General features: G+C 41.8%; 1 protein-coding gene across 2 annotated transcripts in view; it reads right to left on the bottom strand.

The window, feature by feature from the left end:
* Positions 1-25,861, bottom strand: part of WAPL (WAPL cohesin release factor) — a 127,967-nt gene that overhangs the window by 44,770 nt on the left and 57,336 nt on the right. For both annotated transcript variants that reach the window (XM_007054510.4, XM_037905798.2), the window contains exons 3-4: positions 20,570-21,613; positions 13,394-13,512 (exon numbers count right to left, since the gene is read on the bottom strand). In XM_007054510.4, the coding sequence (XP_007054572.1) occupies positions 13,394-13,512; positions 20,570-21,613 (1,163 nt within the window). The remainder of the gene's footprint in view (positions 1-13,393; positions 13,513-20,569; positions 21,614-25,861) is intronic.

The following is a 25,861-nucleotide window of genomic DNA, read 5'->3' as shown; positions in this document are numbered from 1 at the left end:
CAGGTTTACAGGACTCAGGCTGCAAGGCTAAAAATAACTGTGTACACATTCAGGAGATCTTCCACTCTCACAGGCTCCCAGAGCTAGGTCTCCAGCCCAAGTGCTTACACAGCCATTTTTCAGCCAAGGAGCCCGAGCCCTGCAAGCCTCAGTCAGCTGACTCAGGTCAGCTATGGGTTTTTATCCCTTTATAGACATACCCTTCCAGACTCCGCAAATGGTTTTAAGAAGTTACACATTTAAGAAAAAAAAAGATACAGTATCACTTACAGGAGTTACAATAATAAAAAATTTGAAACTATTTAAGTAAGGGGTTTGCAATTTTGAAGCAAATAAAAAAACCAGTTACTGACCTTTCATACCTGTTCTTCACATGTTACACACACATCCATTCTACTCTTGGTGTGTACACATGCCATGCACAATCACTGAAAATTTTTCCCTCAGTGGTACCCATCAGGATGGCTTGAACGCCCTCTGCTGCCCAACGCTGCTAGCGCTGGCACAAAGGAACCAGCCGACCCAATGGCCCCTCATTTCCTTCTTTCTGGAAACTCTGATGTAGAGAGGTAGGAGAGCAAGTCACGGAATGGACATGTGCAATGCATCTCGAAGACAAGTTATAACACAGCCCAACAAAATTTGACATAGTCTCTAGAGTAGTCAGTGATGGTGTAATGGGAGGAGAACATGTACACCAAGTTGCTACTTTGCAAAATGTCGTGAATAGAGATTTACATCAAAAACACTGCTGCAGATGCTTGTTATCTTGTGGAATGAGCAGTCAGGTTAATTGGCAAAACACCTGCCTGATTGTAACAAATACATGACGCTATCCAGGATGCTTCATCGGATGCATCCGATGAAGTGAGCGGTAGCTCACGAAAGCTTATGCTCAAATAAATTTGTTAGTTTCTAAGGTGATACAAGTACTCCTTTTCTTTTTGCGAATACAGACTAACATGGCTGCTACTCTGAAACCTATCCAGGATGAAATCCTTTGTGAAAAAGATTGGAAGACCTCTCATTCTGTCCGCTATAGCCATGAACACTTGGCTGGACTGTTGAAACTGTTTAGTCCTTTCTATATAGAATACTAGTGCCCATCTAATATGCAATGAAGTCTTTGCTCATCCTTATTTGCATGAGGTTTTGGGTAAAATACAGGTAGGCAAATTGCCTGATTCCTTTTAAATTGCAAAACTACTTTGGGAAGGAAACTGGGGTGAAGGAGCTACAGACAAGCCGAGCAGAAGCATCATGAAATGGTAGTGTGCAAGGTTCACTATGAATCTGAGTAACCTTATGTGCCCTTGGTATAAGTAGGTGTCTCTTAAGTCAAGGACAGCACACCAGTCTCCGGTATCCAGAGAGGGAATAACGGATGCCACGGTGACCATGCAGAACTTTATCTTTTTGAGATCGTTGTTGAGTTGGCACAAGTCTAGAATAGGCCTAACACTGTCCAGGGCCTTCAGAATTAGAAAATAGTGGGAGTAGAAACTCTTCCCCCTCTTAACCTTTGCGGCACTTCTTCTTCAGCTCGCAGCGGAAGAAGGGATTGAACCTCGTGGTGCAGAAGTTTCTTGTTGGAGGGTTCCCTGAGGAGGGACGTGGAGGGAAGGTGTGAAGGAGAGGTAGAAATGACTGGACGGTGCATCCCACCTCTACAACTCTCAAAATCCAGTGGTCCATGGTGATATGGGATCAAACACTGGGGAAATGGGAAAGGTGGTTTGCAAATAAAGGAAAAACATGGTCTGGCATCATGGAAACTGGTAGAGTGTCCTCAAGTGTCCCATCAAAACACCTGCTTAGAACCCTTAGACATCTGGGTGGGACAGGCACTGATGTTATGGTAGAAGCGAGTAGTGACCAACCCCTATTCCTCTTCCTCTGCAGGTCCTGATGGGTAGCCGTGGCAGAGTACTGAAGAGACTGTTGAGGCCTCTAGTGCTTCCTTGAAGGAGCTGGGGTGTACAACCCACGGGAATTCAGGGTCGCTCTTGAGTCTTTTAGTCCATGAAGCTTTGGGTCCATCTACTGTGATCCTGAACAGACTGTTGGACTTCCTGTGGCAACTCAGAGGACTATAATCATGAATTCCTACACATGGTCACTGCAGAAGCCATAGACCTGGCAGCCGAATCAACAGCATCCAGAGCAGTCTGTAAAGCAGCCCTTGTCACAGATTTCTCCTTGTCTAGAAGCAAAGAGAACTCCTGTCTAGCCCCTTGTGGTAGCAATTCTTTGAACTTTTTGAAGTTGAAATAGTACCTGTGCAGTAGCACCTGCTGGTTTGCAATTCTGAACTGTAACACACACACACGGTAAAGTAAACTTTCCTACCAAACAGACTTTTCTGAGTCGCTTGATTTCAGGGTTATGCTCCGATGTCCCTGCCTTTCTCGCTCATTGGCAGCAGACCCTACAAGGGACCCCAGGGTGGGTGTGTAGAGGAACTCAACCTTGGGCATATACATAATATTTTATTTCAGCCCTTTTTGAAGTGAGGGGAAGGGATGTGGGGGTCTGCCACAAAGTCATAATTGGGTCCACAATGGCCTCATTGAGAGACAGGGCTACTTTGGAAGGGCTCGCAGCAGCCAAAATGTCAGCCAAGCTATGGGAGGACTCTTTTACTAACTCCATCTGTACGTCCAGATTTAAGGCCACTTTCTAACAACTTTTGGTGAGCCTTACAGTCATCTAGGGGAGGTGACATACAGTCATCAGAGGAGCAGGAAGGGGAGACCAGCACAAGCTGCAGATGCTCTTCCTCCCTTTCTGTATCAGCTGGATCCTGTTGAGCCGGCTCTTTGGAGACTGGTATTGGACTCTGCACCAGAGTCGGGACCAAATGCCATGTGGTGAGATGGTGCTATACGTCTTTTTGAAGCCACAGAACATGAGTGCCTGGAATAAGCCCTGGAAACTTGGGGAAAGCTCCACGGATTCCTATAGGGCCACTGGACTGGTGCAGGTCCCCAGTGACCTTCTGGTCAACCACTTGATGGTACTCCTGTGCCTGGACCCACGGAAGAAGTAGTGACAGTGGCTTTGGAGGACAGGAAGAGTAAGACCCGATCTCAAATTCGGAAGGAGGATGAGTCTCCCTCCAGTGACTACAGAGGTGCAATTCCCAACAGTGCTGGCAATTGGTGCTTGGGCACTAGGAAGATAACTGAGTGGAGCCCTAAGCCTTCTTGTTCCTTGAAGACCAATTACACCAGTTTGAAACAGATAATATACTGCAATTTTCATATCTGGTATTTACATTCATTGGAAGACGCAGACGATGCCATAATCTTGGTTTTGGAATTGCATTTAATTCTGAGGCTTAAACCAGAATTAATTTCGCCGCTTAAGTTTCATTCTTCTGACATAGTACTGACCCAACACTTTGAAATTTTCTGCCACTTGCTCTGTATTTGAGGATCATCATCATACATGGTCAGCTTATAGTTATGCTTGTTTGCAAGTGTCAGCATAACTTTCTCTCTATGGAAAATTGCATAAGATGGATCAGTCATGAGGACAACTGGTTCATCAGCCCAGCTAGCAGACATGATGCTAAGGCAATCTTCAGAGAAGGCAACCTTCAGGACATATGGGAGAGTAGCCATTCTATTAAAGGTTCAAAGGGGAACTTGGTTAATGCCAAAATGACCAAATTAAGATACCATGCCAGAGCAGGGATTCTGTTATTTGACAAAGTTCTAACTGGAACCTTTAGAAAATGTACAGCCACTAGATGGGATAAAACAGAGGTCTATTGATTGGAGGGTGGCAGGCACCAACTGACATCAAGTGCACTGGTAGGGAGCCAAAAAGAGAGACCGGAGGTTTTCAGGCTGATCAGAAAATCTAGAACAGTGCGAACGTCCAATTTTTTGAGGACATCCAAAGATGTTGGGGCTATCTAAGTTGACTGATTAAACTGTTGTTTGAAATCCGTCTGGGGTACATAAACTCTGGCTCTGAGTCCAGAGCTGCTCCAATAAATTCTATGGTTGTCAAGGAACCAAAATGGACTTTTCTGCATACACCCATTGACACCAGAAGACCGAGGAGGGATGAGGTTGATGCCAGTACCTCCAGATGAGATCTCCCTGTCAACAGATAGTCATCTAGATAAAGAAAGACTACCAAGCCATAGAGTCAGAAGCATTGACTAGCCATTGCTAGTCCAAAGAGGAGCACCCTGTACTGACAATTTGGACCTATAGTGAACCCCAGGAATCATCTGTGAGGGGATGATGCTGATATGAAAATAGGCATCGTTCATGGCTGGGACAAAGTACCTCTCTTCTGCCCTCTTAGGAGTAAATGTACATGTTGCTAAAGTATGCCACATAATAATGGCAGGTTCCAGGATGGCCCCATTAACAGGGAGTGCCATTCTACTAAGTCCTGCATTCCATAAAATATCTAGGAGTCTGGGAGTTGTCTCCTGAATTTCCTCCAGAGGGCTCTGGAGCTCACCCACAACTGTCCTTAACAGATGTTGAAACTGGTTAGGGTCATCTGTAGGAGACGGCGAGGCCAGGCAACCACCTCTTCAGAAGATGATGATATGCCAGTTGGAACTGTGCTAGGACTGGATCTTGTCCCCCTTGCCTCCTCTTTTTCCCTGGGCTCTTGCGGGAGCTCTGGCTAATTGTGTGTGGGCAGGGGATAGGAGGGAGGGGAGAGAGGATTGTGTAATTCTCAGTGAGATCACACAGATTCCAGATATAGCATGTACAGGTCCCACGGTCCGCAATAAGGCCAATGAGAGGAACCCAACATGGACTGAGGAGATCCTAAAGGCACAGGGGTACCAGTAATTCGAGGTGGGGATCCCATCTTATGAGGTTATGGTAGGGCCCAGGAAATTCTGGATGCTCTATCTGAGTTCACCACTCTTGGTGGTGGTGGTGGTGGCGACAGTCCTCACATCATGTCCGACTCCCCCGAAAAGGGAAATGTGGGCTCCAGTTACAATGGTGGTGCTGTCTGTACCATCAATGTAAAAAAGCATTTGTCAGATGCCACCAGGGGATGGGGATGAAGAGTCTTTTCCCTGTGCACCTTGGAAGCCACTATGTCCTTATAAGCTTGCACTGGTATTGGTGGTGCATGGTGTTTGGGCATCCCTTGTTGGTACTGGTGGTTGTCCCAGCCTTGGCTCACATCTGTCTTTGCTCAGTTCCAATGGTGCCGATGTGGAGGCACTGTCACTCTTTGGAGACTGCAGGTCAGTGCTGTAACCCTTATGGGCTCTAGAGCAGTGGCCCACAAACTTTTAACATCGTGCCCGTCCTTACCCTTGTCCATGTCCCCAAACCCAGCCGAGGTTGGGGGGACAGTACTGTGAGCAGAGCCGCAGCCTGGGGCTGACGCTGGGATTGGGGCTGTAGCCGAGGCTGGGGGGCGGAGTTGGGGCCATGAGCAGAGCAGTGGCCAGGCCTTGAAGCTGGGAGTTGGGGTCGGGAGCGGAGCTGTGGTTTGGTCCTGCAGCTGGGTGTTAGGGCTGGGAGCAGAGCCATGACCAGGCCTCAGTCAGGGCTGCGACTGGGTGCAGGGCTGGGGCCATGCCTGGGGGCAGAGCAGAGCTGAGGCCAAAGCAGGGCTGGGGGTTCTCCCTCCCTACCTCCCTCCCTGTGCGGGCTGGCCCGGGCCCCACCACACACCCCTCCCCCCCAGGGGACACACACCTTACATTTTGGGGACCACTTCTCTTTTGCTTCATTGGAACCTGGTGCAAAGAGTCACCAGACTTAGGTGTCACAAAAGCAGACCTCATCTTCAAGGTGGTTCTGGAGGGCGATTTCTCTTTAGACTTTTGATAGGGCTTTTTACCCTCACAGTGAGCTTGGAAAGGGGAGTCCTTAGTTCTGCCTTTGCTTGCCCCTATATCTGAGGTAGTGGTGCTGGGCAGAATGCTCTGATGCCTCTGCCTGGGGTACATAGAGTTTGCCTGACCTAGATTGGAATGGGACCTCAAAGCATTCTTTACTGGATGTTTCCCAAATTTCTGTTCCCATGCTTGCTGGGTTTGGCTGGGCAAGGAGCCGCAGATACGGCACTCAGCGGAAACATGAACTTTTCCAAGGAAGCACAGGCATATCTGATGGTCATAGATGACTGGGAAGGATTGGGGGCAGGAGACAGCTCTTTAAGCCTGAAATCGTGGACATAATCTGAGTCCCATACCAGAAGGGAGGCAGTCTGAAATCTAACTAATACCTAATTAGCTTATTTTAGAATATTTTATAGATTCAAAGTTTAAGGGGGATCACTGGACACTGGAGGGTTGAGCGTCAGACCACGTGGCAACTGGAGAGGTCTGTACCACTCTATGTCCTCGGTTCAGAGCATGAGGTGAGGAGGGACAGAGGTGCTGACCAAGAGAAACTATTAGCAAAAGTCTTCCCATCTCAGATGCATGAACATCCATGGTGGAATACATACAGGGACCAGTACTCGACTAACCATAATTTCTCCCTAGGGAGGCATCCCCCTACCCAGACCACCTAACAAAAACTTGCTTCTGTAAGAATCGTCACGGAAGGAGCTACTCAGAAGTTCAGTTTCCAAGTTCTAACATCATGATGTTCTCTTCACTCTAATACCAGCCACAATGTTTCATTCATAAGCTTCTCATACAACTGTCTCAGCACTTTTCCATGCTGTTTCCTTCTTCCTGAATGCCCTTCTGAACTGGTCTACAAGTCCATGCTCCTCTCCACATTCAAGCCACTCTTCACGTTCTCACTTTGACATATACAAGAAGTAAGCCAAACAACAGTGGACAAGTAGATGGACATTTGGCTGTAGTTTATAAACAGAGTATGCACAGATGGCCAATCACTGTATCCATTTTTTCAACTGTTATGATAACTGGGGACTAGTAGGCATTATTAGTCGGATTATTTAAAAACTTAGCCAAAACTTATTTCAGTTTTGAAGTGCTTTATGACTTGTTTAGCTCCTTTTCTCTTGGGTATACTAACTAACAAATTTCCAAACTTTAGCATAAATTTTTTTAGTGCGTTTGCCACGGAACTACACAAACCAAAGTCTCTGTATGCCAAACCCCAAACCTTGTTTAAAACTCTTTAATGTTGGACAGTTTCAGAGTTATGCTAACATCTTTGACACTTTAGGCTTATATATTCCACCTAAATTAATACACTACCATCCCTGTTGTATCATGACAGCCCAAGTACAGGAAGTGTGCCTTGTTGGTAAACCACATAGCATACCTTAATGCTACTGTATTCCAAACAAGGTACACTGGACAGATTTCACTGAACTTAACTATCTAGATACCAGATATAATGTAGCTAAATTCTGAAATTCAGTAAAAACGTAAGCACTGCTACTAAATGTAACTATTTCATGAAGCACCACTAAGTTTCATTTTTAGATATACACTTTTTCATTTGAAAGAGTTAATGTTTATAGCCAATGTAGGGGTACATGGTAAACACACTTCAAACCTGTCCCTCAGACTTTGCTCATCAATTTCCTAAGGTATTAATAGAAGCTAAACAAAACAAAACCATCCAGTGGTCTAAATGCTGGTGAACCTGAGAAGAAACATGTCTTCTGAAAAGAACCACTTCTAAAGTGTCATTTTATTGTACAAATCATCATTTTTTATATTTGTCACACAACCAGTTTTCTTGCTGAAACTATAATCTTGACAGCATAGGTGAAATTTTACAAGTTTTTATATGTCAGTTTGTTACTCAGGCTCAGTGCTGAGATCTTTATATTACATTAAAGTTAAAGTTACATTAAAATGGAGTTAAGATTATGTGTCTATTTCAGTAATTTAACGTAAAATACATTAGAGATACAATTGTCCTCAAAACAAGCACTATAAGCTTTTTCACGACACCATGCAATAACCAAATTGGTAGCATTACTCTAAGGCAGGGGTCGGCAACCTATGGCACGCGTCCCAAAGACGGCACGCGAGCCAGTTTTTAATGGCACGCTGCTGTCTGCTGGACCCCAGCAGACAGCAGCGTGCCATTAAAATTCCTGCCCGGCCCGGCCCGCTCTTTTCCACCTCCCCGCCCACCGCTCTCTCCTTGCGGGGCAGGCAAGCTTCCCCCTCCCCACACCTCTTCCCAGGGCGTGCTGGGTTCCTGCCCCTCCTCCTCTCTCTCCCTGCGGCCCGATCAGCCGACAGCCCTTGCTACAGAGTGGGAGAGAGAAAAGCAGGACAGAGAAAAGCGGAACCACAGCACGCTCTCTGCTCCGGGGACCTTGGGGAGGGGGATGGAATCAGGGCATATCCCCTCCAGCCCCCTGCTGTGAGCCGCTCAGGGCAGGGGGCTGGGAGCACCCCCACAACCCCAGCCCACACCCCCAGCCCCCTGCCCTGACCCCTGAACCCTCACACACATCCCTAGCCCTCTGCCCTGACCCCTGAACCCTCCTAGCCCTCTGCCCTGACCCCTGCACCCTCCTCACACACACCCAGCCCTCTGTCCTCACCCCTGCACTCCCCAGCCCCATGCCCTGACCCCTGCACCCCCCCCACAACCCCAGCCCTGACTCCGGCATCCCCCACACATACCCAGCCCCCTGCCCTGACTCCTGCACACTCCTCACATACCCCCAGCACCGAGCACCAAACGGGAGCTCCTGCACACGCACACCCCACATTCCCACCTGCACCTCTCGCACCAAATGGGAGCTGCCCAAGTAAGCGCTCCACACCCAAACCTCCTGCCCCAACCCTGAGCCCCCTCCCTGATTCTAGCTCCTGGCCAGACCCTGCACCCCAACCTGCTCCTTCACCCCCAGCCCTGGTCTCAGCGCACTCCCATCCTCATCTCAGTGCAGAGAGAGGAAGAGAATGGCTAGAATCAGGGAGAAGGTAGGTACCGACTCTATGTGGGCAAGGCTGGGACCCCAGACCGGCAGCGGGCTGAGCGAGGCCGGCAGCCGGGACCCAGGCTGGCAGGAGACGGCGGACAGAACTCCAGACCGGCAGCAGACTGAGCGGCAGTGGGCTGAGCTCAGCCCACTGCCCGTCTGGGGTTCTGGCTGCCGGCCCCTTGCCAGCTCGCTGCCGGCCTAGGTGAATGGAACCCCAGGCCAGCAACAGGCTGAGCAGGCCGGCGATGTAAGATCAGCATTTTAATTTAATTTTAAATGAAGTTTAAACATTTTGAAAACCTTGTTTACATACGACAATAGTTTAGTTATATAATATATAGACTTATAGAGCGAGACCTTCTAAAGAAAGTTAAAATGTAGTACTGGCACGCGAAACCTTAAATTAAAATGAATAAATGAAGACTCAGCACACCACTTCTAAAAGGTTGCCGACCCCTGCTCTAAGGTATTACAATGCAATGGTAGTAGGAAATTCATTCTAACTATAGGAGTGGGCATGTAGTGTTCCGTGACCTGCAATGTGCAGGAGGTCAAAGTAGATGATCATGATAGTCCTTCTGACCTTAAAGTCAGAGTCTACGAGTAGTGATACCATGGTGGTTATGGAGGGAGTCAGCATAAACGATTGTTTCCATACTTTAAAATTATGGATTTCTACTGAGTTTATTCCTGACTCTAAATTACCTGGGTTTTATAAACACAATACATTTACAACATCCCTGTAATGTATTCTAACCTAAATTACTGATACGTACTCAATGTACTTGTTGAGCATTTTTTAAATTACTTTTAAAAAAATTCAAATTGTAATTAAGAAAACATACACTGACAGTAAACAAGAAGACACAAGGGAATGTTACCATGCAGTATTTCTAATGAAGTTATGCAATATCAAATAATTTAATTTAACTTAACTTTTAGGGACAGATTCACCACTATGCTCTGGCTGCTTTATACCACTATGGAGCAGTGCAACGTAGCTGTGCATGTACTCCAGCTTTCCATTCCTTCTTGCTCTCCACATTCCCTTGTGTGTACTTCCTTCCCAGGTTTGCTGTCTCCTGTGCTCCCTATTGAGCACATCTGGGGCAGTGGGTAGCCCATGGAGACAAATATTTTATTTAATGAATTTGTCAGTTGAGGTGTAAGAATAAAATCTTTGGAGAAACTCCAGTTTCTGCCTGCTTTAAAAATAGCCACAGCCCTGTTTTTCCTCAATGAGAGGAATCAAGCTACCCTCAGAAAAGACGGAGGCTCTCCAATCCTGTCAGAAATCTAAGAGGAATAGGTGAATGGAAGTTGTGACTCTCTTTGCTAAGAACAACCTGTGCCCTCACTCCAACTAAGAAAAACAGGAGTGGGGTTAGTTTTAAGAAGGGCCTATTAACTAAGGAGAGTCAATGGCCTCAGTCCCACTGCGAATAGGAAATGGCAGCCACTTAGAAAAAAGGCAGTTCTTCACGGTTGTTTTTTTAAAAAAAGAAAAGAAAAAATGTTATGCATCAACACTGCTGAAGAATAAGCTTTTAGCTATAGAGAACATTTGCACAAATAATCTACTCCTTAGCATGAAAGGACGACTAGTAATGGACGACACCAAGAATGCTGAGGTGTTTAATGCCTATTTTGCTTCAATCTTCACTAAAAAGTTTAATTGTGACCAGATGCTTCGCACAAACATGATGTTAATATTAACAAGGGGGAAGGAACCAAAGACAGATTAGGGAAAGAACATGTGAAAGAATATTTAGGTAAGTTAGATATTTTCAAATCAGTAGGGTCTGATGGAATTCATTCTCAGGCAAACACCTAGAAGACAATAAGGTGATAAGTAACAGTCAGCATGATTTATCAAGAACAGGGTAACAAGCCTTGTGGATGGGGGAAGCGGAAGATGTGGTATATCTTTACTTTAGTAAGGCTTTTGATATAGTCTCAGATGACCTCAAACAAACTACAAAATAAGGTGATAAGTAATAGTTAGCATGGATTTGTCAAGAACAAATCATGTCGAACCATGATTCTATACTTAATGAAGCAAATATCTGAACTGTTAACAATTATCTTCAACAACTCGTGGATGATGGGTGAGGTCCCAGACAACCGAAGAACTGCAAACATAGTACCTATTTTTTAAAAGGGGAACAAAGAGGACCCAGGGAAATTATATACCAGTCAGCTTAACTTCTAAACCTGGAAAGATACTGGAACAAGTTATTAAACAATCAATTTGTAAGCATGATAGAGGATAATGGTTAAGTAATAGCTAGTATGGATGTGTCAAGAACAAATCATGCCAAAAGAACCTAGTTTCCTTCTTTGACAGGGTTACCGGTATAGTGAATGGGAGAGGGCAGAGAAATAGCAGATGTGATATACATTAACTTCACCAAGGCTTCTGACAGTCCCATATGGCAGTCTCATAATCAAACTACGGAAATGAGGTCTAAAAATTAATATAAAGGTGGATGCACAACTAATCGAAAGACTATACTCAAGGAGTAGTTATCAATGGTTTGCTGTTAAACTGGGGGGAATGTATCCAATAGACTCCACAGGGATCTGTTTTGGATCTGGTACTATCCAATATTTTCATTAATGACTTGGATAATGGAGTGGAGAGTATGCTTACAAAATCTGCAGATGACACCAAGATAGGAGAGGTTGCAAGCAGTTGAGAGGGGGGACAGGATCAGAATTCAAAGTGACCTTGACAAATTGGGAGAACTGGTGTGAAATCAACAAAATGAAATTCAATGAAGACAAGTGCACAACACATTTGGGAAGGAAAAATCAAATGCACAGGTACAAAATGAGGAACTGTGTAGGCAGTAGTATTGCTGAAAAGAATCTGGAGATTATAGTTGAGCACACATTGAATACAAGTAATCAATGTGGTGCAGCTGAAAAAAAGGCTCAGAGGAGAGCAACAAATACGATAAAAATTTTAGAAAACCTGGCCTCTGAGGAAAGGTTAAAAACTAGGTATGCTTAGTCTTGAAAAAAAGGAGACTGAGGTGGGGACCTGATAAATACTTTTCAAATATGTTGCAGACTGTTATAAAGAAAATGGTGATCAATTGTTCTCTATGTTCACTGAAAATGTAGTAATCGGCTTAATCAGCAGCCAGGGAGATTTAGGTTAGATATTAGGACAAACTTTCCAACTATAAACAATAGTTAAATACTGAAATAGGGTTACCATGGGAGGTTGTGGAATCCCAGTCAGTGGAGACTTTTAACAACAGGTTAGATAAACACTTGTCAGGGATGGTCTAAGTATACTAGGTCCTACCTCATGAGGGGATGGGTGGCAGGGGTGGGAGGGTGGACTAGTTGACCTCTTGAGATTCCTTCCAGCCCAACATTTCTATTAATATAATAGGAACTCTTCAGGAAAAAGAAAAAGGGAGAAGGAAAAAAAAAAAAAAGAGCACATGGCAACAGACCTAGGCCTTAGAAAGAGACACCTTGGATAGTCAGGAGATATGGGACCCTTCATTTAATGGAAGCCACAAACTCATCTATTCATACAGGTGAGCCCCATTCCAGGTGTATTTTCAAAAACCAAATACTCAATACACTAACTGACTGGACAAGAAAAATGTACACAGCATTGCAAAAGGATCTGGGTTTTATTAGATTCTGCTAGAAGACAAGATCCCTACTAAGAATTCTGAGTAGTCATTTTTCCATGAAATGACAAATAAAACTCAAACACACAAATGAAACAGGAAGCAATGAGGACTGTATCTATGCCACATTCCAAGCTTCTGTCCTGATTTCTGTAGCCCTGATCTGAAAAGCCAAGACTAGAATTTTTTTTTTTTTAAAAAATATACACACACCAACAGGGAAAGCATATTCTCTTCTCCACTCCCCAAAACCCATAACACTAAAGTTTTGCTGTAGCCTTCTGAAACGGAAGAATATCTTTAAGCAACAATCAAGCATGGAAGATTGCCACCCAAAAACTAAAAATCTTAAGCCATGAGTATATGAAAAATGGCATTAAAATGGAAACAGTTTTGTAATCTTAAATACAGATTTGGCTTCCAGGTGCCAATTGTAATATTAAAGTTGAAGCAAATCGATTAAAACACAGTGACACGTCAATCCAGGGGCGGAAAAGACCTCAAAAGAGTGCCAAAATATCCAGGTAATCAAACCGTTTATTAACTGAATAGTCCTGGGTGCTTTATAATAATTTTAAGATGGGTTAAATATTGCATTCATATCAAATGGGATAAGACAGAGGTAATCAATAAGCAGACCACTAGACACTTCTGAACAGACCCCGAAACCTATTTACTTATTATCATGATTATAATATTTTGCTATTTTCTCTAGAGTCTGGACATTGACAAAGAAATTTGGACCTTGACAAAAAAATAACTGACTACCCTGGGATAAGATATAGAGATACATATACTACAAGAGCCTCAACTCCACAGCGCTGAATAAAATAAGATAAAGTATTACCACTTACCCTCTTTGGCCCACTAAAAATCTTCCTGGTATTTTCTTTAGATTTATCGCCTTGTTTATTTGTGGACTTCTTATTGCCTTCAGGCACACCAGATGAATCCTCTGAAAAATCTAGTAGATCTGTAAAGGTAAATATAATGAAAAGATATTCTAGCAGTCAGCCACTTTCCACAAAATTCTGTTCTTGTACCTAATCTGCTACATTTTCAGGTGCTGAAATTATAGATTAGTTAATGACAGGTTTCAGAGTAGCAGCCGTGTTAGCCTGTATCCGCAAAAAGAAAAGGAGGACTTGTGGCACCTGAGAGACTAACAAATTTATTTGAGCATAAGCTTTCGTGAGCTACAGCTCACTTCATCAGATGAGCTGTAGCTCACGAAAGCTTATGCTCAAATAAATTTGTTAGTCTCTCAGGTGCCACAAGTCCTTCTTTTAGATTAGCTAATGACATTCTCAAATTTACAATTATTTTTTGAAACTGCTCGAGACGACAATGCAGCATTTAAACATTTGCCAAAAACCTGATGTTAAGGTTTTAGTTTATACTTGTTATAGCTTGAGAAATCAAATTTCTACCCAAACACTGGCTCAAGATCTATACTTGAAAAGGTTAACTGATCTTGAAAGAATTTATACTGTTTCTAACTGGCTGCTAGGATAGCAGAACTAAGTTCTTTATAAAGCTAATATTTCACAAGATAAATGGAAGTTATATTGGAAAAGAAATGGAATAAATCAAGATGGAAGTCAATGTTTTTAAAGTACATTACCTTGTAATGGGTAAAGGTTGGAAACAAAAATGTATACTACTGGATTAAGAGTGACCATTTCCAGCCCTCAGAGTTCATACACCAGACCTTAAAACTGACAGTGGCCTTTCATATTGACAGCTTTTTTGGCACAGGTATGTACTGTATAGTAATCTCACACTCAGGATCATGCAAGTTTATAAGTTAGTCATCAGTCTGAAGCTTTGTAAAAAACTGCTTTAATTAAATTCACCTTTGTACAAATTTATGTTCATACCTCACTTTTGAGAGGAATGCAAATATTACTCAGAAGTATAGTGGATATACTTTTGAATCTTTTAACTATTTCTAGTGGCATTCCCACTTAATATATACCTTGCTGGAAATAGGTGAGTAGTTTGCAGATGAAAGGAACCAGTTGGCAGTGGTCCCAGGGGTTCTCTTTTCAGTACACCCAGTCTCTGCTGCCCAGATCCCTCTGCTACTCAAAGTTTTGGTTGTAGATCTCCAAAATTAATTCATGTGACCCTGCTTTCTCTCCAAGATGGAGTCGACAGGAGAAAATAATTTTCCTTTGTGTTGCAGGGTCCTAAGCATAAAGGCTTGGAAACTAGTCTGCATGTTCTTTGATTTGGTGCTACTCAGATGTTATCACAAACTATTTGGGAAGCAGAGGCAGGAACGCAACGCAAAATTAAACTCATGTTGTTTAAATAGAAACAAAACAAAACTGATCATGGGTGTACTCCTAGTGAGCTACCCATATTTTAGAACTGTAATACATGTACATGCTAGATCAGTTGCTCTATAAAGTTATTTTTGCTTTTCCACACCCACACACCAACAAATATTGAACACTAGGCAATATGTTTTTCACAATACAGGTATCTGAACTCATTATGCCTGTAGAAACCATTAATATTTTCAGATGCTTTTTGTTACAATTTGAAAATTGTTAGGTTGATACATGCAATAGTTTCTTTAAATGTAATTTTATTTGAAACAGTTCTAGACTAGAGATCAAAGTCCTATAGTAATATAATATGCTTTCATTATGGGGTAATAATCCAAAATCTTAAAATTTAGTAGTAGCCCAAGGGAATCAATGTGCCTAATGTGCCATTAAAAAACTGTACAATTGCCTACCAAGTGACAAATCAATCGTAGCTATAGTAATAGAAACAAAAAAGTGGGCATGAAGCCTGCAGTGCTGCTGCTATGGCTGGCTCACTGAGCATGCACTGGGTTTCATGCAGCAGGATTCCATGATAAGATATGTGAGGCATTTTATTATGGTCAGGGCTTCTTACCTTCTCTGTGAAATTACATAACCAGTAAATGGATCTGAAATGGTGTCAATTTCTTAGGTAATCCCACAATCTAACGTATCAAAAACAAGACAAGTACTGCCAAATTAGGTCATCTTAAAGATCCAACGTAGCTTCAAACTGCATTTAGTTGAACAGCAAGAAAAACTGACTGCTCTGCATTTCAAATCCCTTGCTCCAATTATCAAAAAGCCAGCATATTAGTTTTTTATTGGTGCTCCATTACGAGCATTTTGAAATTTGTGATTTTTTTCGCCCCACACTTCAAGACGACTTAATTTGTAGTATTCGGGGAGCCCACCAAGCTAGTGCCTGTCAATGTCAGCAAATATAAGGAAACTTTTTCTGATCTGTCCACTGAAAGTTACTCTACATTTCTGACACCTGACTATCTATATTCAATATCTAAACCTGTGCATGTATACAGTGTGTTACACAAATCAGACTTACATTATGAATTATTTTAGCTGTGCACTGCAAAAATATCACACGTTTATTGATGTCTCAACTTCCTTTTCCCAAGGTGACCAAGTTTAGGGTTTAAGAAATGTCCGACTTTCCGCAGGTCATTTGACACCAAAGGCAAAAACCTTCCTTTGCTCTGCCCTTGGTTCTTATAGTTTGCAAACTGTTTATTTAGTAGTGCATCACCTCTCCCCCAGGTCTTCAGACAAATCAGGCACAATGCCTATCTTGGAACCACTCAAGTTCATCCAAATCAAGTTTAAATTAGGTCATCTTTACCCAGGAAAAGTCTCATCTTAGAGATTAATTTTAAAAATATTCAGGGTTTTATAAACCAGAGACTGGAAAGCCCGTGACATCCCACCCCACTCCCCACCCCCCACACAAGCTCCAAAATATCAAAAACCTAGCCATGAAACAATCTCTGAGAAAGCTGACAATGTTCTGAAAGTACAAGGTCTTGAAGCGATTGGTGACCAATTTATGGAAAAGTCAGGATTTTAAAAAATCCTTAGCAACCACCCACTCAGCAAGCAACAAATTTTATTTTTTAATTGAACAAATTTGCAATAATTTTCCTGTTTTAGAGGAAGATTACAACTTTACAGTAACATTTAGAACTGGACTATCGGTCAAACAGCTTATTTCCTAAAGTTTCATCTTGATAGAAGGAAGTTTCTTCAAAGCATCTCACGTAGAAACATATTTATAATGTATGATTTCAATGTTACGTAAGGTCTATTTTCATAGGCTGTTTCCCTCACACTTCCTTGGAGAACTGTCCCGGGGAAAAGCGTGTCTTCCTAAATCCTGTGAAAGTGTGTTTCTCTTATTTTTTTGGTGGTCTGCAGGACCACTGCAATAGACAAATTTTCATAAGAAAATTGGGAAACTGGAGTATGGGGAAGAGAAAAAAGGATCTATAAAGGGAAACTCTTACAAAATATGGAAAAAAAAAATTGAAAAATACTGCTATAGCAGGATTAGAACTTCCAAAACCTAAGAATTTTTCTTTTGTAGGACCTTAGGAAGGACAGAAGAAAATGAATAGAATAGGCATCATTTTCATTATTTTCTACAGCGTACTTAGTTTCATTTTACTCTTAATCTCAGAATCTGAAATGCTCCTTGATTAAGGCCTGCCGCTCCTTGTGATTAATTGAAATTCTTCTTGGTTGAGAGACCATTCCCTTTGATTTTCAACCTGTGTAGCCAGTCTGTCCTGGTATTCAGCATTTTCTGTGCACAGCCTTGACAGAATCACGTTGTACTTTGGCCACTGAAATATTGTTGGGGTTTTTTGTTTTGTTTTTTAACGTAGTGGAGTTTTGGTTCTAGTAGATGCAAACAATTTGTTTACTTTCTTGTAGGGGAAGTTAGTCAGGTAGTATCTTTGTTTTGCAATTTTGTAGGACTTCAGTTGGGAGTTGTCAGAGTTCCTTCCCCACTCTAGGGTACAGATGTGGGGACCCACATGAAAGACCCCCTAAGCTTATTCTTACCAGCTTCGGTTAAAAACTTCCCCAAGGTACAAACTTTGCCTTGACCTTGAACAGTATGCTGCCACCACCAAGCATTTTAAACAAAGAACACGGAAAGAGATCACTTGGAGACTTCTTTCCCCAAAATATCCCCCCAAGCCCTACACCCCCTTTCCTGGGGAAGGCTTGATAATTATTCTCACCAATTTGTACAGGTGAACACAGACCCAAACCCTTGGATCTTAAGAACAATGAAAAAATCCATCAGGTTCTTAAGGAAGAATTGTAATTAAAGAAAAGGTAAAAGAATCACCTCTGCAAAATCAGGATGGAAAATACTTTACAGGGTATTCAGATTCACAACACAGAGGCTCCCCCTCTGGGCAAAACCTTAAAGTTACAGAAAACAGGAATAAACCTCCCTCTTAACACAGGGAACATTCACATAAAACAAAAGAAACTAAACCGCCTTGCCTGGTTTACCTATACTGGTTGCAATACTGGAGACTTGGATTAGGATGGGTTGGAGAACATGGATTTCTGTCTGGCCCCCCTCAGTCCCAAGAGAGAACAAACAAAGAGCACAAACAAAAGCCTTTCTCCCCCCTCCCCCCACGATTTGAAAGTATTTTGTCCCCTTATTGGTCCTTTGGGTCAGGTGCCAGCCAGGTTAGCTGAGCTTCTTAACCCTTTACAGGTAACAGGATGTTGCCTCTGGCCAGGAGGGATTTTATAGCACTGTATACAGAAAGGTGGTTACCCTTCCCTTTATATTTATGACAGGAGTGAAAAAGTTTTTCTCCATCCGGATGTTAGACTGCCTTTTAATCAGACTATTCTGGGCTACAACTGAAGACCTGGACACAAGGGAATTCTTATTTGGGAGTGAAAGCACAGATACAAGATTCCAGGCTTACAGCAACTGTGGAGTGCCTCAGCGTCTGGAAAATGTTGCTATGGAAAGGACAAGAATTTGGAGCCTGGAATATTTTTATCCCTTTTTGTGTTTTTCCCCTTAGGTGGACCAATTCTTCAGGTACACAGATGAACAAGAGTAACATCTGGAAGGAACTTGATTCAGGGAACTTTCTGATTCACTTTGAATCCTTTTTGGAATAATATTGCCTGCTTATAGTCTTTTATACTACCTTAAATCAGATTTCCAGTGGAGGAATTTTAGAAACCTTTAAATTTGTATGACTGAATGTAAGCTTTTTTCTTCCCATCTGTCAACAATTCAGAATAAATTGAAAGGAATAGTGCATTTCCACTTAGCCTAAATGTTATTCTAAGAATATTTTCTAGGGTTCTGTAATTTGCCACAGATTTTTGTTTGACGTCTTACAGAAACAATGGGATATATGTTTAGACAGATCAGGAACCAAGCTGGAGCATGGCAGAGGTGTTGCATGGGTTCTGTATTGAGCCAGATTCCGTTTTTAAATGTGCTGTAAACTTGGGTATAAATTCAACACTGCTGTGAACTGATGGTAGTATTTAAACTCTCACTGATGCCAATGGGAGTTTTGCACCAAGACAGGATGGAATAGAGCCTTTATGCAGTAAAAGGACATTTTTCCCCCAGTACCTTATTCTTTATCAGTGGCAAAATATGTTCACCTTTAGGGCAGAAACACCAGTGGTCCTATCTTTCTTCCTCTTTCACCTTCCTGTTTATCTCCCTTACATTCTTCCCTCTGCATTTCATTCCCTGTAACAATATTCAGTTCCCATGTCCCATTGGGATTCACTCCCATTTGCTTCTCTCTACTAAAATGATCAGCAATGGAAGTGCTAAAGCTCACAAAGTAACACTAGGCATTAGAGTTAATATCTTTATAAGATGATAGTGCTAAGCCGTGCAGTTCATATTTAGTGATTGAAGGAAAAACTAAACCAAATTCTTGTGAAATTCCAAGGGTTCTGGGATCTTATTTTGTCTCCTTCTGTGGGTTGGAGGTGAAAGACACTCCACTCCCACCCACACTAAATGCTAAAATGTTTGACATCTCTAGGAGATTATGACCCTGAAGATTCAAGAAGGAAAAGCCTGACTGCTCTGAGTTCTGGAAAATGCATATAAATGTCTTAGGGTCTGGCGGATGCCAAGCTTCCTGAAACATGTCAGGTCTCAACTGTGCTTCTCATTCTATCAAAGTCTATTTTTAAGAGAGATGAAATAACATCCCTTGATTATATTCTGTGGATGAGTCCTCCTTTTCAGAGGGCTGTCTAAACAGTAAGGGTGCATCTGATTGTCCACGTCTTTGGAATATTTCAACCTATCAGCAAAAAACTTTTAAGCTTGATGAATTTAAGCTTGTTCATCAGATGAGGCCATAGACTATCACAAGGACAGCCTGGTTTTCAAAAAATGACTGACACCAGGGAGTGCTCTCCAAATCATAACACAAACAATGAAACTATTTTTTTGTATGTGGGGAAAAGGGAGATACCAGCTCAGGCACAGAAACTGGGAGCAGAAGCATGAGCCCTTTGATCTCCAGTAGGATGATCTGAACAGATTGCTCAAACAATGAAAAAAACAAGCTGTTGATACTAAGGACCTTCCCTTACTACTCCCTCAAGTCTCCCTCCCTTATTTCTCAATGTAGCATGAGTCTGGTAGGAGGAAACAACAAGAAAATTCAAGTTTTTTGGTTCTGAGCTCAAAATTTGAACCTAGATCCATAAATTTTAAGTCCAGTAGCGACCATTTAAATGGACCTCCTGTGTAGCACAGGCCACAGAATTTTACCCAGAACATTTTGCCTCGAGCCCAATAACTTGCAGCTGAATCAGGGCATCAATAGAAAGACCTCTGCCTTCCAAGCATGGAGACAAAACAGTGGGAAGGTGACATGGTTGCATTATGGTTTACATACCAAGAAATGAAACCTGTTTTCATTAGAAAGAGGAATCTTTTCCTCTGGCATGAGATTAAAAGGAAAATAAACCATTTTTGTGATAATTATGGAGCAGTAGGCACCCATGACAGACAAGCAGAAGCTAAACTCCTACATTTTTGGACTACTGAGTACTGTAATTCAAGAGATTAAGAACCTTAAGGATATCATAATTAGGTTACAACAATTAAAAATTAAGTAGACTTAAGCCTTGAAATCTTATCAAATCCAGAAGAATATTGCTTACCTGCATTAGTGCTCAATTGGGTGTCCTGAGAAAAATTCTCATTGCCATCAGAACTGGACTGAAATGAGGAAGATGGTGCTGTTCTATTTCGTTTTTTGTTAGATTTCCTTTCTGCTAACTGCCAGTCATCTTCATCATCCTCACTTTCACTCAAGTCATCAAACCCAAAGTATTTAATTTTATAATTGGAGCGTCCAGAGCTTTTAGAGCCTCCTTCATCTCCCCCACCCTCATCATGGTCTTCAAACCCAAAAAACTCCAGTTTGACATCCTTTTTGGATTTTGTATTGCTAGGTCGAAACCTAGTTGTAGTCTTGGTAGTAGCAATGTCTGCTTTCTTTCTTAGACGTCCAGCCTCTCCCAAGTCAGTAGGAGCTGCTGTAGTGAATTCGTCAATACGTTCCATTGTATCCTGTATAGTAACATTACAAACTGACAAGCAAGATGGATGGAGAACAGTGTAGTCTCTAGTACGCCCAACTGTCCCTCTAAAACTGGTCCCACTACTCAAAACAGCTTTTCTTGCTGGGTTCAGACCATCATTATTTGATTCATTATTTGCTTTGGATAAAGACTGACTACTGCCATCCATTAGCTTATCAAAATTTGTTGTCCCCTGTTTTGCTTTGTTGGATCTACAATATGTCCTGCAGTTGCTTGGCCTAAGAACAGTTTGCACAAGTTCTTCACTAATGGCTTCCTTTGGATTTTCCATATCTTCTTTATCAAACTCTTCATCCTTGTTCTTAATTTCTGAGAAATGTTCACTATCAAAATCTAACATATACTCTCCAGTTGTGGAGTCTTCAACTTCATCCTCCCATTCATACAAATGAGTTCTTAATGGCCCCTTAGTCTGAGATATTTCTGATAGAGAGTCTGAGCTTTTCCCAATACGGGAGTCCCAAGAGTCAAGAAAGTCCTTGGTTTCTATGTTGTACCCAGAAATGTCTGTGGTTTCAGCATTGGTTTCACTACTGTCTTCGGCATTCTTGTAGATGAAGTGACTGTTCTTATTATCTTCACTAAAATTCTGTATTTTATCTACAAAAAAAAGAGGGAAATTATTAATATAAGTAATACAAATAGAGCCATGTTATAACCATCAACTCCAATACTACCTTAAATCAGACTTGTCTCAGTTCAACAGAGGAAATTCTCAATGCTCACTGGCACATAAAAAAAGTAATAGTCTCAATGAAATTATCCAAAAATTGATTTGTAAGAACTTAAAGCAAACTTAAGATTTAAAATATATTTCAGAACTTAAACATACATATATACAAACTTTTCCGTTTTTCTGCAGCAAAATCCTTTCCCCATGACACTGATCTAATGAGCAGTTTCCTAATAGAATAATTTTGCCAACTTCAAGGTTAGCTCTCTGCATAAGGCTCTTGTAATTAAAACAGAATGTTTAAAAATCCTCTTTGTAACTACTCAACCATTTCTACAACCTAAAGGAAAAAGGAAAATCAGTAATAAATCAAGTTAAACACAGTTAACGATGAATGCTCAATCTCACTATTTTAAATTAAACTAAACTCAAACATTAGAAACAGAATTTCATTTACAGTAGAACCTCAGAATTACAAACACCAGAGTTATGAACTGACGAGTCAACCACACACCTCATTTGGAACCGGAAGTACACAATCAGGGAGCAGCAGAGACAAAAAAGGAAAATACAGTACTGTATTAAACAAACTGCTAAAAAATAAATAAATAAAAGGAAAGCAGCATTTTTCTTCTGCATATTAAAGTTTCAAAGCTGTATTAAGTCAATGTTCAGTTGTAAACTTTTGAAAGAACCACCATCATGTTTTGTTCAGAGTTAAGAACAAGCTCCATTCCAGAGGTGTTCGTACCGGAGGTTCTACTGTCGAATCAACTTAGTTTTGCACATGAACATGTTTCTGTCCATATACCACTGAACTATCTTATGAAGATAAATAAGAGATTAAGAGTAGAGAAAGGGAACAATCCTAGAGGAGTTTCTAACAATGTTACAAAAAAACACCTTCATCCGACTCCATGAAGATAAACAAGAGAAGATTCATAATTTGTTCTTCAGAAGTTTAAACTTTGATTATAGGAATTCACCTCTATGTATCTTGAAGAGAATTTAAAATACATGAGAAGATATGTTGGGTCCTAGACTTAACACTGACCAGATGACACTATTCAAAACCAACAAACAAACGTCTTTGTCTACACTGAATGTTGAGGTGTGACAAATTTTGTATTAGTTAACATCTTGTTTATGATACGTGCTCTCTGAAGTGTGGACAAGCTCTATGTATGGTAAAGCCGAGCAAAATGAGGCTCCAATCTTGGCTGGAGCCTTTAAGTGATATTGTGATGAAGTGGGAGATGAAAGAAAGATACTTTTGGTTAAAGAACTGCCAAGTTATAATTATAGTAGGGCGCCTGTGGCCATAATCTTCCTAATATACTATTTCCACTCCTCCTCCCAGTTTGAACAAATACAAGCTTTCACTTTACAGTACAACAGCATACACATAACTGCAGTTAATTCAAATTCTGATAGAAGTGATACTTAGTATATTAAATGCCTTTAGATTTCAAGTTCTATAGAAGAACATTCATAATTTTGTTTCTGCACTCCTCTGAGAAATGTATTCTCTCCATTTGACAGTCTGTGAAGCTGAAACATGAGTCGCCTAGAGTAGTACTGGACATGTGAACAGGATGCACTCTATGCCCCAGAACTATACATTTGAAAGCTTCCGGAGCAGGTCCATATTTTACTGAAACCCTTGTTTTCTGAAGGTTTGCAGTGTTCTTTCAGTCACCGTGAGAAAACTGTGATCGCACTATAAAAATCAGTATTCAGCCAGCTTCTCATTCCTGGTTACTTTAACATAAAATTAATCTAAGGAGCTGATGAAGATGCTGAAACAAAACTGTGGGCATGGCAAGGTTTTGCTTCAAAGGGGATGATGAGCATTAACAAGGGTGGGGACAAAGGAGTAAATCTGGGCAGCTGCAAGCAAGGGGGGGCATATTGCAAGGAGCAAGAGGAAATGAGACAACAGGGCACAGAAGAGGAACAAAACAACAGTATTAAAACCTTTGTACATTTTCTACTTTTGAATTAATCTGCTATTTATAGTGCACTGCTCCATATTTTGGATGTAGACTACGATAAAGGTCACCTAGTTGAAAAGAGGTCTGAACTGTGCAATAGTGTTAACTAACCACAGTGCCATAAGACTAAAGTAGCCTAGATTGTGATTAAACTAAACCCACTTGAATTCCTATTAAAAATCCAAGTTATTCATAAAATAAAAATCAAACTTTTAAAATACTCTTGTAAAAAATTCAGGTCAACTGGACTTTCCTTAAAAGATTAGTATTAAATCTGCTCAAATGAAAGATATAAGAAATCTATAGTTTGATGTATGTGGAGCTCTCTTTGGACTTCAGGCTTTCCAATGACGAACACAGATGTAGTAACTGCAGGGTCAACCTTATATCTTCATACACTGCTTCCAACCACTCGTCTTCAGCTTGTCTTTCCCTTCATACATCCTTTGTAAAATACAGTCAACTTAAAAAGAAATTTATCATTTCTCTATGGTTTCAATGATACTTGCAGTATAAGATTAAGAATAAGTTATTTTCTAGAAAGATTTGTTGTTAATTCTCAAGTCACTGATGAACTCTGATGCTCTTAGCATATAAGTGTGCCAAAGTTTCTGGCTATTCTGTGGGGACGGAAGGGTTGTTTTAAGTGAAACCTTAACTTTGGTTTTACAGGTTTTCCAAAGCTGAATTTTTCAAGGTGTTTTTCCAAGAAAAGCAGCATATCTGCTCAACCTTACTTCAACTTTAAGTAAGTTGCTTGAGAACTTCGTTTCTAAGTGTTTGAATTGATCAATGATAGAAAACCTCCTAGTCCTTACCTAGATGGTCTAGACCAGCATTTCTCAAACTGGGGTCCGTGGACCCCTGGGAATCCCTGAGGGACTCCAAGCGGTTCACAGGCCTCACTGAACAACTCCTCCCCCTCCCCATATCTCCCGGAGGCTACTGAAGCCAAACCGGGAGATCTTTAGGCACTGTAAGTCCAGTCGGGTTAAGGCAGGCTCCCTACCTGCCCTGGCTCCGCGCCACTCCCAAAAACATGCCCCTGCAGCTCCTGGAGGGCATGAAGTTTCTGCACGCTGTCCCCGCCCCAGTGCCGACTCTGCAGCTCCCATTGGCCGGGAACTGCAGCCAATGGGAGCTGCGGGGGCGGTGCACGGAGACCCCCTGACCCTTCCACGTAGGAGCTGCTGCCAGAGAGATGTGCCAGTGGCTTCCAGGAGCCACCCAAGATAAGCACATTCCAGCTGGAGCCTGCACCCTCTACCACACCCCAACCCCAACTCCCTCCCAGAGCCTGCACCCCTTCCTGCAGCCAAACTCCCTCCAAGTCCTCACCCTACACCCCAATCGCCTGCCCCAGCCTAGGAAAGTTAGTGAGGGTTGGGGAGAGTGAGTGACTGAGGAAGGGGGGATGCAGTGAGTGGGAAGAGGTGGGGTGGGGGCGGGGCCTGGGGCTGAGTAGAGGGGCTTGGGGGTCCCTGAAAATTTTTAAATCAAAATGGTGGTCCTTGAGTTGCTAAAGGTTGAGAACGGCAGGTCTAGACCACATGGTCGTGTAAAGTTAAAATGTTTGCATTTTGTAAATTAGAAACAAAGAAAATATTTATGACAAGCAGACAAAGGGGTAGCTTATAAAAGAGGCAGGAATTAGTACATTACTTAGATTACATATTTGTAATAAGTACTGAAAAAATTTCAGAACTAAACTTCCAAGATGGGGGTCCTCAACCAAAAGCATTCTTTCCTCCAGAGCCATACAAAACTAGGGACTCTTAGTGTGAGCTTTGTGGCTGACTTTAGTTGTCCTATTACAAGTAGGGATGTAAAAGTTCAACCGGTTAACCAATTAACCAATAAGCACCCCTATTTCCCTGGTTAAAAGTTTAACTATGTAAACAATAAAATTTTAATCAGTTACATGGTTACTTTTTTTAACCGCTATTTACATTCCCTAACTACAAGGAGTAAAACCTCAGAGATAACCAAAAACAAAACAGGGCTTTAAATAATCATCACTAACACTTCGAGTTGTACCAGGAATACTCTGGAAGTCGTGTGCTACACAAGAAGCACCGTTCGATAAAATACCACTAAACAGCTACTGTCTCAAACTGTAATAAGTGCATTACACTTAAGCACAGTAATTCCTCCCTCTTCTGGGATTTTACATACAAGGTT

This window comes from Chelonia mydas, chromosome 7 (assembly GCF_015237465.2).
Source record: "Chelonia mydas isolate rCheMyd1 chromosome 7, rCheMyd1.pri.v2, whole genome shotgun sequence".
In the NCBI taxonomy this organism is placed as follows: domain Eukaryota; kingdom Metazoa; phylum Chordata; order Testudines; family Cheloniidae; genus Chelonia; species Chelonia mydas.
This window is presented reverse-complemented; position numbering and strand designations above follow the sequence as displayed.